The following is a 16,432-nucleotide window of genomic DNA, read 5'->3' as shown; positions in this document are numbered from 1 at the left end:
ATTGCTGTGAGCTCAAGACCAACCTAGGACTACAGTGATTTCCAGCCTGACCTAGAGTGAGACCCTACCCTGGAAAAAGTTTTACAAAAAAAGGGGGGTGGGGGGAAGGGTGCTGGAGAGATGGTTTAGTGGTTAAGGCACTTGCCCACAAAGCCTAAGAATCCAGGTTCAATTTCCCAGAATCCACATAAGCCAGATGTCCAAGGTAGTGCAAGTGTCTGGTACTGCAGTGGCTAGAGGCCCTAGTGCACCCATTTTCTCCCTCTAGTAAATGAATACAGTCGAGTGTGGTGGTGCACGCCTTTAATCCCAGCACTCGGGAGGCAGAGGTAGGAGGATTGCCATGAGTTCAAGGCCACCTTGAGACTCCATAGTGAATTCCAGGTCAGCCTGGGCTAGAGCAAGACCCTACCTCGAAAAACAAAAAATAAATAAATAAAAGGCAAGGTAGCACATGCCTTTAATCCCAGCACCACTCAGGAGGTAGGAGAATCACTGTGAGTTCGAGGCCACCCTGAGACTACAGAATGAATTCCAGGTCAGCCTGAGCTAGAGTGAGACCCTACCTACAAACAAACAAACAAAAAAGGAATCCACCAAAGCGCTACGGAGGAACACCTGCTCAATTACCCTAACACTACATTAAATCCTCACTATGGCAATCTTGGACAGGAGAAATTCAGGTTTTTGACACTGTCCAAGACCACACAGCAAGGTCTAGAGCCAGCAGTCAGTTATCTGTTGGGGCCGGTCCATCTTCAGCTGATAATGTGTTTATTGCATGACTTTAGTACAATCAGCCTGCCTCGCCCCCGCATCCACCGGCCCACTCTGGTCACACCTTTCTTGCTCACTGCCCAAGGAAGACTCCTTCCTCCGAGGAAGGCACTTGCAGGTCAGCTCCCCGGGGCCCTGAGGGTTACTCAGAAGCCCTGCTTTTCCGTCCCCTCCCTTGGGACTACATACTTCACTTGAGCCTGGGGCCACTCTTTGGGGGAGGGGGGCTACATTCAAGGGTTATCCTGTTAATAAATTAGCCGTCTCAGCTGCCCTTCGGCCAGGGCCTGTCTGTTATCGTCTCCATTGGTCCGGGGACCTCAGTGTGCCCGGACACACACCCATCTATCTTCCTGGGGTCCGTCTGTCCCCTCTTCCGCATGTCATCTCCTATCCGATCCCCGGTGCGGGGACAGTCACCAGTGCGCGGCGCTGCGCGGCCCACGGTCCGCGCGTGGCTCAGAGAGGTGCATCCGCCGGTTACGACCCTTCCTGCGCGACTCGGAGGCTGCAGGGCGTGGCCCGGGCTGCGGGCGACACATGCGCAGGGAATTCGCGCCTCCGCCGCCGCCTGGCTCCACCAGCTGCAGAAAGTCACGGTACCAGAGTTTGGGGCCTGGCGGCGCCGGAGGTGCGGCCTCCTCGGCCCGGGCCAGTCGTTCGGCCTGTGCGGCGCTGAGCACGTGCAGCGCCAGGCGACGCAGCGGCTGCGAAAAGCCTTGCTCGACGGCGGCGCACAGATACACTCCCGAGTCCTGGCGCCGCAGGCTGCGCAGCAGCAGCCCCCGCGTGGTGAGCTCGGCGCTCTCTGCAGCCAGCACCTGCGGGGGTAATAAAGCAACATTTTAAAAAGAGAGAGAGAGAGAGAGGGCTGGAGAGATAGCTTAGAGGTTAAGGCATTTGCCTGCAAAGCCAAAGGATCCCGGATCGATTCTCCAGGACCCATGTCAGACAGATGCACAAGAGGGGCACATACATCTGGAGTTCGTTTGCAGTAGCTGGAGGCCCTGGCGTGCCCCTCCTCCCTCTCTCCCTTTCTCTGCCTCAAATAAATAAATAAAATATATTTTTAAAAAGAGAGAGAGAGAGGTGTCGGGGGCTGGGGAGATGGGTTTAGTGGCTAAAGACGTTTGCTTGCTAAGCCTGACAGCCTGGGTTCGATACCCCCAGTACTCGCGCAAAGCCAGATGCACAAAGTGGTGCATGCAGTGCCTATTCTCTCACTCTCTCTCGCCTTTCCTTGCAAACAAATAAAAACATTTGCCAGGCGTGGTGGAGCATGCCGTTTAATTCCAACACTCTGGAGTCCAGAGTAGGAGTGAGTTTAAGGCCAGCCTGAGACTACATAGTGAATTCTAGGTCACCCTGGGTTAAAGCACCTCGAAAAACAAAACAAGGGCTAGGAAAATGGCTTACTGGTTAAGGCGTTTGCCTGCAAAGCCCAAGGACCTTAGTTCCATTCCCCAGGACCCACGTAAGCCAGATGCACAAGGAGGTACATGCGTAAGGAGTTCATTTGCAGTGGCTAGAGGCCCTGGTGCACCCATTCTCTCTGCTTCTCTCTCAAATAAATTAAAAAAAAAATTTAAAGAGAACTTTTTTTAAAGAAAATGTAACAAGAAGCATAAAAAATCCTCAGTGGGTGGACTGAGGGCAGGCTTCTCCCCAGATGAGGAAGGGCGGGTCAGAAATTTGGTTAGACACAATGGGAAATCACTAGGATGTGCAGGGCAGATAAGGACCCCAAAAGGGACAGGTCAGAAGTCTGGTTGAGCAAGGATGGACATGGGCCCCATACGGGCAAAGCAAAGACTCTTGAATGTGGGGAACTGGACGAGGCAGGGGCCTGCTCGGGAAGGGTGGACCAGGGCGCACCTGGGTGTGGGCCACCTCTCCCGCACGCTGGAAGGTCCACTCCACATGCGCTTGCAGCGAGCGGGGCTCGCACTCCAGAAAGGCGCTGCCGCCCTCCACGCCGAACACCTTCCGCTCCAGCAGCGTGGGACGAGATGAGTCTTGGGACAAGGAGGATGTCAAATTGACACAAGGCAGGGCTGGGTGGGACCACTTCAGTGTCTTGAAGGTGAGGGCAGATGGGGTACTCACCGCCAGAGCATAGCGTGCTGGGGTCACCGTTCCTTATGTCTTGCCGCCGGAACCGCCTGAAGGGAACATTGAAACCTCTTGTCAACCCTTCTGCCGGGTGGTGGAGTAATAAAGACCCTTGGTCGACCGGGCGCGGTGGTGCACGCCTCTAATCCCAGCGCTCGGGAGGCAGAGGTTGGAGGATCGCTGAGAGTTCGAGGCCACACCCTGAGACTGCATAGCTAATTCCAGGTCAGCAGGACCAGAGTGAGACCCTACCTCGCAAAACCAAAATAAATAATAATAATAATAAAGACCCCTGGTCTCCCTCCCGGTGACCCAATTCCGATCCTAAACCCGCCCACCTCTTGGCAGTAGGCTGGAAGCGCGTGCAAGAGGACCCATCCCAGGCGCAGTAGGGGTCACGTGCCAGACAGCATTCGGCGCAGGCGCGACCTAGGGCCGCGCAGCGATGCAAGGAGATCTGAGCCACTGCGCTCCGCGATGCGACGTAGAGCTGGTGCTAGAGGGCACGAGAGGCTCCAGGCTGATCAAAGGCGGCCTGTACCTGGATCCCATCAGTCAGTGATCTTTTCCCCAAGAGATTCCTCCCCCCCCCACCCATTTCACAGATACGAACACAGAGGTCTCACTGTCTAGCAAAGGCTGAGGCTACTTTCAAACTCTGGGCTGCAAGGTGCTGAGAGGAAGCAAAACAGTTGGGGTTCTAGGAGCACAAGTTCAGTCCAGCCCACTGCCGTCCTTCTGGTCACTCACCCTCTTGGAGGAGATCTGCATGCTTGTGACCGGAGTGGAGTCCTGAGAGGGTGGAAGGACATGGAGATCAGGGCTTAGTGGGTTGCAGCGGGGTGTCCTGGTGACTGGGGACCGGGCCTCACCTCAAACACCTGCAGCTCCTCCAGAAGCAGCCCCTCAGAGCTAGGCCAGCTACCCTTGGGGACAGAGATGACCTTCAGCACTGTGCCCACATCTGCAGGGATCAGAAGGGAGAGTGATCATTCGTTTTTTTCCCTGGCAACCAGTACTGGCAGCCTCCGCCCACCCACTGCATTAAGAGGTGGAGTGTGGGGCCTGGTGTAGTGGCGCATGCCTTTAATCCCAGCGCTCAGGAGGGAGGAGGGAAGAGGATTGCTGAGTTCAAGGCCGGCCTGAGACTATATAGTGAATTCCAGGTCAGCCCGGGTTACAGAGAGACCCTACCTGGAAACACCAAAAAAAAAAAAAAAAAAGAGGTGGAGCCTGGATTGGAATAGTCAGGGAAACATCCAGAAAAAGAAAAAAGGCATTTGGCACATACCTTAAATCTAAGAACTTGGAAGGGGTGGGAGTTGATGTAAGAGGATCACTGTGAGTTTGAGGCCAGCCTGGGCTACAGTGAGTTCCAGGGCAGCCTAAAGTACAGTGAGACCCTGCCTCATAAAAGGAAAAAGGGGGGCCGGGCGTGGTGGCGCAGGCCTTTAATCCCAGCACTTGGGAGGCAGAGGTAGGAGGATCACTGTGAGTTCATGGCCAGCCTGAGACTCCATAGTGAATTCCAGGTCAGAGTGAGTACCTGGACTAGGGTGAAACCCTACCTCCAAAAAAAAAAAAAAAAACAAAAGGTGAGGGGGAGGGAATGGCACCACTCCCAAAAATGTGAGATGGGGGGTGATGTGGAGATGAGACTGAACAGGGAGAGCTCCCACTACCATGCCAAAAAACTTGGGGTGGGTTCTGTCCTGTGGGTCATTCGTTGTGGTAGGACCCTAACCTGTGCCAATGAAGAGGACGTCATAGTGCCCATCAGCAGCTGCTACACGGTCTGCAGCGATTTGGGTGAAGGTGTAGCCAGCGCCCACTTGTAGGAAGAGAGGGCGACCCCCCATGGGCAGGACCGAGTTATACATGAGAGGATGGTTCCGGGCAAACTGGATGACGTCATCAGGGAAGTCCTTGGTGGAACTGAAGGTGCCAAACGTCTTGCTGGGGCACTAGGGAAGGCAAGGAGGAAGGCACAGTAGTCAGGGATATAGGGTTTGGTGGGCATCCCTCCACTCAAAGCTTCTGGGGCACAGGCAAGGACGAGAGGGACAGAAGGATACTTGGTAGTTGAGCCTGGTCCCGGGGATCCTCACACTGAAGTGATATATGGTCTTTTACGTTAAAGACCTCTGTCTTATAATAGTGACATTTTCCCACCCATATCAAAGGAAGTAGAAACCATGTTCATCAAGATCCCCAGGCCAAATCAAGTTCTCCACCCTTGAAGCTTCGAAGGGGGAGGAGGAGGAGGAGACCCCAGGCAACGCACCATGCCAGGTCGCGGATAGGGAACACGACCCTGGTAGGACACCCACTGATGTGTGGGCCCCTCCTTGTGGGCAAAGGGTCCCAAGAAGGCCCGGCGTACGTCATTCATGTTGTATACACACACGGCAGAGCCCTGGAAGATGCCACTGCAGGCGATGAAAACAGAAAAGTGAGGGGCCCCAGTAAACCCTGCTGGCCTAGCTAGGGCTCCTCTAGCCCCTGGCCCTCACCTGGAAGTGGAGAAGACAGCATAAAGAAGCGGGGTCCGACGGTCACGTGAGGACAGCAGGAAGACATCCTCTGCAGGGCAAGACCTTAGTTGGTGGGGTGGCACACGGCCCTGCCAGTCCAGTGTGGGCCCCTGGATTACACCGTTGAACCCTCCCCCCTGACCCCACGCCCTACTCAAAGCACTCACGAAGTTGGTCAAAGTGAGTGTCGCCCTCAACTCCAGGCACCGAGCACACGAGCCGTGCCTTCAGGAACGTGGCCCACTTGTTGACCAAGCTGCGTTGGCCACCCAGGTCATTCTGCACATGTAGTCAGAAAGGGTGAGAGAGGGATCCTGGTAGGCAGAGGGCCAGGGGGAGGGGTCAGGAAGCGGCCAAAGACTCCTTACTCGGCAGATCTGTCCAACACGAGACACGGTCAGGCGTCCCGTTGCTGGTGATGCCTCCACGGCAGATTCACGGAAGAAGAAGTAGATTTTGTCATCGTCCGGGTTCTCACTCTCTGGGATCCAAAAGACCTTGACAAACTTGGGTTCTAAACAAAACATGAAGCATGGTATCAGAGGGTCCTAGCTCTGTCCCAAACATGGAAGCCACCTGCAAGCTCCCCTTCCTTACTGGGCTGCTGCACCCACCCCAGTATTGGCCCATCCAACCTCTCTCTAACACCCAGTCTGAAAGATCAGCATGTGTGAGGCAGGAAGCAGCCACGAGAGGGCAGCAGAGACCATGGCTTCCTGTGCAAGGACCGGAGGACCCTTCACCCCAGGCTTCTTGCCTTGCCCCTCACAATTCCTGAGACAAAAATGCAAGGGGAAGGAAGGATATAGGGTATCTGGTTTCACCTTCATTCATAAATCTTCCCCAGTAGAGCAGATTCTCCCCACTCTTGCTTCAGATCTTCCCGCTGAGTCTCATGCCCAGAATAAACTACACCAGCTCCTGACAGTCTAGGTCCCTCGTCAATGACAGCACCATGCGTCTGTTTCTTTGCTTGTTCCTGCCTCAGAGCCTCTGGCATTGCTTGCTCCTACTACTGGGAAGGCTCTTCTCTCAATTCTGGGTTTTTTTTTTTTTTGAATATTTTATTTGTTTATTTACTAGAGAGAAAGAGAGAGAATGGGGCACACCAGGACATCTAGCCACTGCAAGCCAACTCCGTGCACATCTGGCTTACGTGGAATTCTGGGGAATTGAACCTGGGTCCTTAGGCTTCACAGGCAAGCACCTTAACCGCTAAGCAACCCCTTCAGCTCCTCTTCCCTCAGTTCTACTGGCTGATTTTCTTGTGTTCTGGAAGCTAACTTCCCCCCCCCCGCCCCCCCACCCCCCCACCCCCAGTAAGTAGCTTCTTTTCCTTAACCCAGTCTCCAACACTTCTTCTCTGTTTCTCTCACTGGCCTAATGGCTATTGGAATTGATCACATTATGTATCTGTCTGCCTCTGTGCCCCCCTGGGTGCCAGGCATAGGATCTGATTCATGGCAGCTACTTGGGGAGAGCTCAGTTCATCCATTGTTGTTTTTTTTTTTTTTTTTTTTAACTTTATCGCTGCTGAGCACCTGCCCCATCGGAGGATGGCAGCCCCCTCCCAGTGGCCTCACCAGCCTCTCACCATTGAGCCAGCGGGAATCATGGGGCTCTGTTCGGAGACTTGGACGCTGGCCCAGACTGCGAAAGATCGTGAAGTCCCGGCCCATGAGGTCTGCTGCTACTCCTGAATACAGTTCTTCCCCTGCAGAAAGCGCTGCTCAGAGAAACTGAGGGCTCTCGGGATAGGAGGGGTCCCCTGGGGAGCTCTGGAGAAACGAATAAGGCTTCGAGGCACTGGGCGTGATCTTGGGAAGCTGTAATTGAAGTTACACTGGGGGCCCAGCCTTTGGACTCACCCACCAGCACGGAGGCAGCCCGATGACTGGGGTCATAAGGACTCTTGCCTTTGCCGTCCTCAAGCCTCCGTGGGTCCAGCCGAAGTATGGGCTCCTGAGCGGCAGAGGGGGTGGTGACTGCCAAAGCCATTCATGCTCCTAGCCTCCCTGGTGCCTAGACCCAGTCTTACCTCCAACCGGTGGCCCACCTCCACAAATGCACAGGTCGGGTGGAAGGCTCCGGTGCCACAGGCCAGCAAGTGGGTGTGGTTATACACATGCAGCAGTTTCACAAAGTTCATGCACTCGGTCTAGAGGGCAGGAAGGGTCAATGGGAGTGAGGCTTCCCTCAGGGAAACGTTAACATGGCCTAACAGGGACTTGAGTGTCCTTGGTGACCCAGCCCCACCCATCCTCAGAGGGTAGGTATATGGAGAAGAATACATCATCCATACAGTATCCCCCTCCCATGACTCAGCACCCCTCAAAAGAGTCACATGAGCCCCCCCCCACCCTGACTCACCACCCTCCAGACCTCTTCGGCCTCGACCTCCCTGCCCTTGCTCCAGCCAGAGCAGGCAAGCCTCTGATTCACTCCGGGGGTGGGGGAGGGGCTGACCTGTCCCCCTCGCTTCCCCCACTTTAGCTGATACTCACACCAATGTCCTTGCCTGCCCAGTTGCACTCCTCTCGCCATTCCACAGGGGCCGGCCAGGCCAGCTGTGGGAAAGATTGGGAGAGGGAGACAGATAAGGGGCTTGGGGTGCTCTCTGTCTCGGGATTGCTCCATTCAGGAGCCCATCCCTTCAGGATTCTCTAGGTAGCCTGCTGGGGGATCTTAAGGCTTTTTCCAGGCTGGAGAGATGGCTTAGAGCGATTAAGGCGTTTGCCTGCAGAGCCAAATGACCCATTTGCGATTCCCCAGGACCCACGTAAGCCAGATGCACAAGGTAGTGCATGCATCTGGAGTTCCTTTACAGTGGCTTAAGTTCCCTGGCACTCCCATTCTCCCTCCCTCTCCCTCTTCCTATCTCTCTCTCTCTCTCAAATGAAATAAAAAATATTTTTTTTTAAAAAAGGCTTTTTTCCCGCCGGGCGTCATGGTGCACACATTTAATCCCAGCACTCGGGAGGCAGAGGTAGGAGGGATCGCTGTGAGTTCAAGGCCACCCTGAGACTCCATAGTGAATTCCAGGTCAGCCTGGGCCAGAGTGAGACCCTACCTCGAAAAACCAAAGCAAAGGCTTTCTCCCTGGGCAGCACTAAAGATAGGGGTCCTGGTACCTTCTTAGCTCGCTTGCTGATGTTGTCTAAGCCGAGGGAGGCCACGTGGTTCTCGGCACCCACAAACAAGCGTCCTCGCTCCTCATCCACCAGCAAAGCTTCGTAACAGCACGTCCGTTCCAGCCGGAAGGTTCGGAGCCCGTGCCAGGCCTGGAGCTCTGCAGCGAGAAACATCACTGAGGACCCATACGCCACGCCAGAAGCCTCCTCAAGGCCCTGCCTTGTTCTCTGGGTACAGACCAAGGTTGTACACATGACCCAAGCCACACACATGTGTGCTTATGCGCATGGGACCTTACATGCATGAAGAGAAGCCCACCCAGGTGCAGGTGCAGAGTCGCAGAGTGGGGGTGTAGCCCCCAGGAAGAGGAAAGCAGGCTGATAAAAGCGTGTTCGGACAAGTCATGTAACTGGGTGGGCACGCTGGGAGGCCAGGCTGGTAGATGCCAGGGTGCTGGAAGCAGAGCACCTAGAGCTGGGAGGAAACCTGATCCCTAAATATCTGACGGAGGGTTCTTCCCCTGTTACTCTGCCACCGGACTGAACTCAGCGGAATTGTCTATCAAGGGGCTGGAGAGATGGCTTAGCGGTTAAGACACTTGCTTGCAAAGCCAAAGGGCCAAGGTTTGACTCCCCAGGATCAACGTGAGCCAGATGCACGAAGGGGGCGCACATATCCGGAGTTCCTTTGCAGTGACTGGAGGCCCTGGAGCGCCCATGCTCTCTGTCTCTCTCTCTCTACCTGTCTATTTTCTGTATCTCTCTCGCTCTCGCTCTCTCATAAATAAATAAAAACAAAATATTTTTTTAAAAAGGAATTGCTTATCAAATGTCACTACCCAGGGACCACCCTTTTGTGCAGGGGGGCAGGATGGAGGGGCTTCTGATGGCCCCCATACCTTGAAGTCCCTATTGTTCGACCAAAGACGCATGACCTGCTTTGGGGTAGGAGATGAGACAGAGGCAAAGACTGTTGCTATGGAGACAGGAGGGGGCATCTTGGGAAAGCATGAGGAGAATGTGAACAGAGAGGTTGGGGGGTTGAGGCCGGGATAGGGTTAACTGGAGATGCCCTGAGAATGCCCCCCCCCACCTCACCCAACCCAACCAACGTTAATCTGCTGATGGGGACACACATGCCCACCAGCCAACACAGAGTGTTTTTGTTTTTGTTTGTTTCTCCACACCGGATTCCTTTCCTGCCCACCCTAAACGGGGTCCTCCAGCCCGCCAGGTGCACCTACCTTGAAAGGAGAGCCGCAGGCGCGGGAGGCTGGGGACAGCATCCCCCAACCCCGCTGCCCAGAGCAGGGCCAGGCCTGGGATCATGGCGGCCGCCTCGGCCCGCCCCATGCCGGCAACTCAGGGCGCTCAGGGTTCAGCAGGAGTGTGTGGAGGCGCCTAGAGCCGCCCTGGACTCTGCCCCAGGATCTGGAAGAGGAGTAGGCAGCGAGGCAGAGAGGGCAAGGGCGGGAGGCTACGGGGGAGTCCCTTGGGATCAGATTACAGCCCCTAGGGAGCGAGGCTGGGGGGTCGCGTTCCGCTTCCGAGTCTTCCCCTGCAAGGGTGCCCCGCCTGGCCACAATCACAGACACACCCACGCTGGGCACACCCTCAGGGTCACCCTGCAACTGGCAGGCACCCCGCCCCACCACGTCACCGTCCCCAGTAAACCTCTCCTCCCGCACACGCACATACGCGGAGACGTTAATTCATAAACACGGTGCCCACTTTATACCAGCCTGGGAGTGGGCCTGGAATACTGGGAGACACACAGACAAGGCCCCCAAGGCGGGACGGGGCAAGGTGCCAACGTGGAGTCAGATCTTAATTTCACAGGACATCAAGTGCCATGAAGGAATAAACGGATGAAGGGAGCGAGCCTGGCTGGAGAGGAGGCCTCTGGAGGTGGCCGCGTACCCGCAGACCCACGGAGAGACGCTTTTGGGGGCTGGAGCTAAGGTTGTGGGCGACTGGGGATGTGTTTCTGAGGGCCCCCTTGTGAACGTGCACGTGTGACTAGTGTGTGCACGCGTGTGTGAATATCTCTGAGCAAGCATGATATCATGTGCCACACCTGTGATAGAGGTTGAGTGTGCAAATGTGTGCACACATGGGGCACTTTGTGTACATTTAGTGTGCGCCAGTGTAACGCGTGCCTGTTTGGTACACAAGTCGCATTTGTTCGCGTGCAGGTGCGCAGACAAGTGTGGGTGTGTGTTGGTTGGCATGCAACTAAACAAATAAAAATATAGCATCTAAGCCAGGTGTGGTGGCGCACACTTTTAACCAGGCGCTGGGTTGGGGGTGGGGAGGTGGGGGGAGAGGCAGAGGTAGGAGGATCACCATGAGTTCAAGGCCACCCTGAGACTATATAGTGAATTCTCCAGGTCAGCCTGAGATACTCTACCTCGAAAAACAAAACAAAAATAATTATATATATATGGCGTCCATCATTCTCTCTGACTGTGCAACACCAGTAAGACCCATTCCTCACAGGACTTGGATTCAGACCCCCTCCAGACCCAGAAGCCCCAGCTTTGTGCCTGACTGTTCCCTCTTTGCACCCCGAGGGTAGAACGAGCTAGGCACACAGACTCTGGGGTTAGGCTTCAGACCCAAGAGGCATGGGGGTGCGGTAGAGCGGCCCTTTGAGCTTGCCCTCGATGCTCTGCCCTCATAGCTGCCCCTCCACCTCTGGCTCTCATGTTTCCCTTCTCTGGCATCCTCAGGTGGGGTTAGTTTCCGATTGCTGTGGCCACCCTCGTTCCTAAGAGCTGGAAGGACAAGCGGAGTTCAGGAGCTCTGGAGGTGGTATAAATTTTCTATGTATGGTTAAAAAAAGGAAGTGAGCCAGGCGTGGTGGCACTCAGGTTTAATCCCAGCACTTGGGAGGCAGAGGTTGGAGGTTCGCTGTGCGTTCAAGGCCACCCTGAGACTCCATAATGAATTCCAGGTCAGCTTGACCCACAGTGAGACTCTACAACCATTAAAATAAAAAGTAAAAATTAAAAAAAAAAAAAAACAGCACCTGCTGAGGCAGGTCCCAAACTCCTCTACCCACTCCCTGCACCCCCACACCCACAACTTGCAGCTCCCCAACTCCTTTTTCCTTTTATTTTATTTACTTGTTTACTTATTTTATTTATTATTTTTTTTTTTTCTGAGGTAAGGTTTCACTGTAGCCCAGGCTGACCTGGAATTCACTATGGAGTCTCAGGGTGGCCTCGAACTCACAGACATCCTCCTAACCTCTGCCTCCTGAGTGCTGGGATGAAAGGCATGCGCCACCACGCCCGGCACTTATTTTATTTTATTTTATTTTATTTTATTTTATTTTATTTTATTTTATTTTATTTTATTATTTTATTTTATTTTTGCTTTTCAAGGTAGGGTCTCACTCTAGCTCAGGCTGACCTGGAATTCACTATGGAGTCTCAGGGTGGCCTCAAACTCACAGCCATCCTCCTACCTCTGCCTCCCAGGTGCTGGGATTAAAGGCGTGCCCCACAAAGTCCTGACCCCCAAGTCCTGTCTCCATCTGTTGACATTCGCCTCTTCTAAGACCTTAGAAGTTTGTGAAGTCTGTGAGGCCACATAGACTGCCATCTTTCCACACTCCCCTAAGAACTCCATAGAGATGTCTCTCTCTGCCCTCATCCCTCTCCCCCTGAGGAGGTGCAGCAAACTAGGGCTGGCAAGGCAACCTTGGACTGCTCCTTTAAGCCCCCGCCCCCACCAAGCCAGCCACCGCCCCAAATGCCATAAAGTTTTACGGGGGCTACTGGATAGATAGATCCCGGTGACCTGCGGAAGGCGGTCTGCACTGGCAGCCAAGGCAGGTTGCAGACTGTGGCCCACCAGACTGGAATGGGCACAGACAAGGGTCGGAGGGGGGGCGGGGGGGGGGGGAGGACAACCTTTTCCTTGCCGGGTTTGAAGGTGAGAGGTGCCACAGGCAACAGTCCCCGGAAGGACGGGAGGCCAGTCGAGGCAAAGGGAAAAGACGTAGCCTAACCCCCCCCCCTTGCTCAGAGCGGCAGGCTGAGGGCCAGCAGCGTGCCCGCACGCTGGGGATCCTGGGTCCTCACCTGACCCTTCCCGGCCGAAGAAGGATGGCAGGAAGCTTATTGACACCCTTCAGTTCCCAGGAGCAGGCTGGGATGGACAGGTCACGGGGAGGGCATCCCAAGCCGAGATCAGGTGACCCCTCCTCTATTATACCCCAGCCATTCGTTCCTTACCCACCGTGCCTCTTAGGAGTTCAGCTGCCTGGGCCACAGTGGCCACGATGACAGCCAGGCAGGGAAGGGGAAGGAGGGGGAGGAGAGAGGCCCAGGAGATCCAGCAAATCTCATTTCTGCAGAGGGTGTGGACTCATCCTGAGAGTCGAGCTGGGCCAGGAGCTATAGCTGGGTGCAGATTGCAAGGAGGTGGGTGACCTCTCTCATTCCGGCATCTCTTCCTAGGTGGGGGGACTGTGCCCATCAAACCCAGAGCCAGGTACCTGAGGAAGGTTTTGTGAATATTTTGTTTTGTCCTTGTTTTTTGATTTTTATTTTTTCGAGGTAGGGTGTCACTCTAGTCCAGGCTGACCTGGAACTCACTATGCAGTCTCAGCGTGGCCTTGAACTCACAGCAATCCACCTACCTCTGCCTCCCGAGTGTTGGGATGAAAGGCGTGCGCCACCGTGCCTCGGCTCTGTCCTTGTTTTTTGAGCCAGAGTTTCTTATAACTGAGGCTGCCTTCACACTTGTTATGTAACTGAGGATGGCCTTGAACTCATGGTCCTCCTGCCTCTGTCTCTCAAGCGCTGGGATTACATTGCGTGTACCCCACTGGCTGAGGAATTTTTACAGACAGGAAAGGACTCCCACATCTCCGCACCTCAACTGGGATGGGTTTTGGGTCTTGTCCCAAAGCTGGCCCTGATAGGCAATACCCTTTTGGCACTTGGAAGGGACTGAGTGTTGTCAGTGTGGAATGCATCCCTCAGGTCCAGCTGGGTAAACACACTGGGGCTTTGGCTCTCAGGTGGGTTTTTTTTTTTTTTTTTTTTTTTTTTTTTGTTTTGAAGTAGGGTCTCACTCTAGCCCAGGCTGACCTGGAATTCACTATGTATTCTCAGGCAGGCCTTGAACTCACAGCAATCCTCCTACCTCAGCCTCCCAAGTGCTAGGATTAAAGGTGTGCACCACCATGACTGGGTGACCCCTCAGTTTTTCTAAGGGTTTCTCCTCAGGCTGGGCAGCAGTTTCTCAGGAGTGAGCAAGCCACTAGTCTTTTATTTTTTATTTTTACTTTTTTCACTAGTCTTGACTGTGTGCCGTCCACCCAGGCAGGAACAGAGGTAGGTAGGGGAGACTTATCTGTAAGCTCCCAGGAGTCCACTGTAGAGCCTTGCCTCTCCTCCTCAGCCCCAGGTCCCAGTGTATCTGGCCTGTCCTGGCTTGGCTAGATAGAGTAGAAAGATCAAGAACACTCAGGAGGGGACCCGAAGGAGGTTTTAAGCTTCCAGGACGAGTCCTTTCTGTCCTGCTGGCCTAGCTGCCTCTCTCCTTGGACCTGGGCAGCCTCCCCTGGCCTAGCACAAGCAAACAACATTCTTCAGCTGTTTACAATTTTCCACCCCAGCAGCCAAGATCAGCAAGTGCCTTTGAGGCCCCTGCCCACCCCCTAATATGTCCCTTGTCTACCCCACTGCCTTCTGCTCTCCAGGCTCAGGGTCCCAGTGTCTATTTCATTCTGCATACATACCAGCTCTGCATTCTGCACTCACAGCAAGAAACAGAACCAGGACCTCCATCTTCCCTCCCCCCACCCCCGAGGTAGGGTCTCCCTCTAGCCCAGGCTGACCTGGAATTCACTATGGAGTCTCAGGGCGGCCTTGAACTCATGGCGATCCTCCCACCTCTGACTCCCACGCGCTGGGATTAAAGGCGTGCGCCACTACACCCGGCTCTCCCATCATTAAAAAAAATTTTTTTTTAATTTATTTACTTCATTTATTTGACAGAGAGAGAGAGAGAGAGAGAGAAATAGAGAAAGGCAGAGAGTGAGAGAAGGGGCACACCTCTGGCTTACATGGGTCCTGGGGAATCAATCCTAGGTCCTTTGGCTTTGTAGGCAAGTGCCTTAACCGCTAAGCCATCTCTTCAGCCCCTCGTCATTTTCCAACAACCCGAGACTCAATTCTCAGCCCAAGGGAATGGCCGTCTGGCCCACCTGAGGCCTGCGATTGTGCTCTCTTCCAGATGTATTTCCTCCGTTGAACAGGAAGGGATGCAAGGAGGCAGGTTCAAGTTGTCCTTGTCCCTACAACATCTCCTTTCTGCTCCTTAGCCTCAGGTACCAGGATATCCAGGTGGGATGGGGCGGGGGGGGGGGGTGGGGGGAGCAGCATTGCAGGAATGGAGTCAGTATTTATGGGTCACAGCAGGGCTCCTAAAAGCCCCCAAAAGCTCTGGACTAAGACAGCCTAGGTTTGGGTCTCAACAGAATTGCCAAAGCAAGAGAAACATCTGGGATCCCTGCTCCTTCCGGTGCCCCTGCCACTGGGTATCCATGGGCACAGGCCTGGCTGGGTTCTTGCCCTAGAGCTGCCCGTTCTTGGCACAGTCTACCAAGGCTTTGGCTTCTCCTTCTGGAAATAACTGGATTTTTGCATCAAGTCTCAGCACCTGCCTCCCTTCCCCTCCTTACCAGTTGGGTCTGCCTCTCTGTGCCCTGCCTGGACACTGGGTGATGTGGCTGAGGTAGGTCACCCATGTGAGCAAAAGCTATACTAATCTTGCCAGTGCCCAGCTTGAGCTGGGTGGGATCTCAGGCTCCCGCGCCTGCTTTAGCAATCAAATAGAGCGGCTCCACATCACCACCTTTCCCCGATGGCCACGTGGGCACCCCATCAGGCTTCGCTGAGAAAGTAAGCTTGGGGCTGGAGACGCAGTAGGGCTCAGGGATGGAAGGCCACCTGAAGCCTAACTCCCCTGACAGTCTCACACCTGCTCTGGCAGATCTGGAAAAGAGGGACTAAGCTCTATGTCTTCTGTTGGGCACTTCCCTGCCACCCAAACACTCCCCTCCCCCCAGCATGGTTTCCATGGTCTCAGGGACACCCCCCCCCCCCCCGCGGCCCACCTTTTTTTGAAAGATCAGCTCCTCCCTCCTCGCCTGTTTCCCTTCCCTTCTGAGGGCCATGTCAGAGCTGAGGTGGAAGGGCCCAGGAGGGGCCACAAGGAGCTCAGAGCCCTTGGTTGTGGCCCTACCCCCACGCGCTCGGCCCGCCCCGGCCCGCCCTCCGCCTCGTGCACATTCCTTGCAGGCTGAGGTCAGCCCCTCTGGGATGGCGAGCACCCCCCCCAAACCAGCCACATCACAGCTCCTCGCTCACTCCTGTTTTCTTCATTGCCCAGCGGGGTGGAGCAGAGGGAGGTGAGGGGACCGGGGATGGGGCCTCCCGCTTCCCTCCTTCTCCAGAGCCTTGGGGGGAGGGGCCGTGCCAGCAAAAGCTGCAACAGTGGACTGGTTGGCACTCGATATTCATTAAGAAGACGTTGACATAAAGACTACCTTCCCTAGACGAGCTATAGAGAAACTCTCTGGGGCGCTGACTGCGGGCAGGTGGGGGAGGGGGGAGGCTATGGTCGGGGTGAGGGAGCCTACCTAGAGATCAACTCCTTGGCAGTTCAGAGAGGGGCAAGGCTGAACCCAGACACTGCAGCTGCCCAGCCGTGCGTTCCCAGCTAAGACTGAACCTTACAGATCACTCACATTCCCCGGCCATGGTAGACACTGAGCTAAGGAGGTTGGTGCACCCCTGGAGGTAGAGGTGCTACAGGTATGCCCTGTTACCACCCACAGCCCCGGGCATCCTGCAA

General features: G+C 54.9%; 1 protein-coding gene across 2 annotated transcripts; it reads right to left on the bottom strand.

Moving 5' to 3' along the window:
• Positions 1–757: 757 nt before the first annotated feature.
• Positions 758–15,764, bottom strand: Sema3b (semaphorin 3B). 2 transcript variants are annotated; one of them, XM_045136763.1, is made up of 18 exons: positions 15,693–15,764; positions 9,799–9,985; positions 8,555–8,712; positions 7,928–7,990; positions 7,462–7,581; positions 7,292–7,385; positions 7,018–7,137; positions 5,792–5,937; positions 5,591–5,702; positions 5,403–5,472; positions 5,174–5,318; positions 4,634–4,853; positions 3,762–3,853; positions 3,640–3,681; positions 3,228–3,385; positions 2,884–2,939; positions 2,653–2,792; positions 758–1,598 (listed from the first exon to the last, which is right to left on the bottom strand). In XM_045136763.1, exons 2-18 carry the CDS (start codon positions 9,905–9,907, stop codon positions 1,194–1,196), a joined length of 2,250 nt encoding a protein of 749 aa, XP_044992698.1. In that variant the 5' UTR covers positions 9,908–9,985; positions 15,693–15,764; the 3' UTR covers positions 758–1,193. The 2 variants fall into 2 exon arrangements, with proteins under 2 accessions (XP_044992698.1, XP_004664326.1); XM_004664269.2 differs by lacking the exon at positions 15,693–15,764 and having other exon boundaries at positions 9,799–10,146.
• Positions 15,765–16,432: the final 668 nt, after the last annotated feature.

Source organism: Jaculus jaculus, chromosome 17, assembly GCF_020740685.1.
Source record: "Jaculus jaculus isolate mJacJac1 chromosome 17, mJacJac1.mat.Y.cur, whole genome shotgun sequence".
Lineage (NCBI taxonomy): Eukaryota > Metazoa > Chordata > Mammalia > Rodentia > Dipodidae > Jaculus > Jaculus jaculus.
The sequence above is the reverse complement of the archived record's forward strand: the minus strand, read 5'-3'. Positions and strand labels throughout refer to the sequence as shown.

What these genes read in the sequence shown, in the direction of transcription:
- Sema3b (XM_045136763.1), bottom strand. Translation starts at nt 9,907, where the DNA reads ATGGGGCGGGCCGAGGCGGCCGCCATGATCCCAGGCCTGGCCCTGCTC. An exon ending in CACTCACTTTGACCAACTTC is followed by an intron (nt 5,473 to 5,590) that starts GTGAGTGCTTTG and finishes CTTGCCCTGCAG; the next exon opens with AGGATGTCTTCCTGCTGTCC. An exon ending in CAGCACGCTATGCTCTGGCG is followed by an intron (nt 2,793 to 2,883) that starts GTGAGTACCCCA and finishes CCTTGTCCCAAG; the next exon opens with ACTCATCTCGTCCCACGCTG.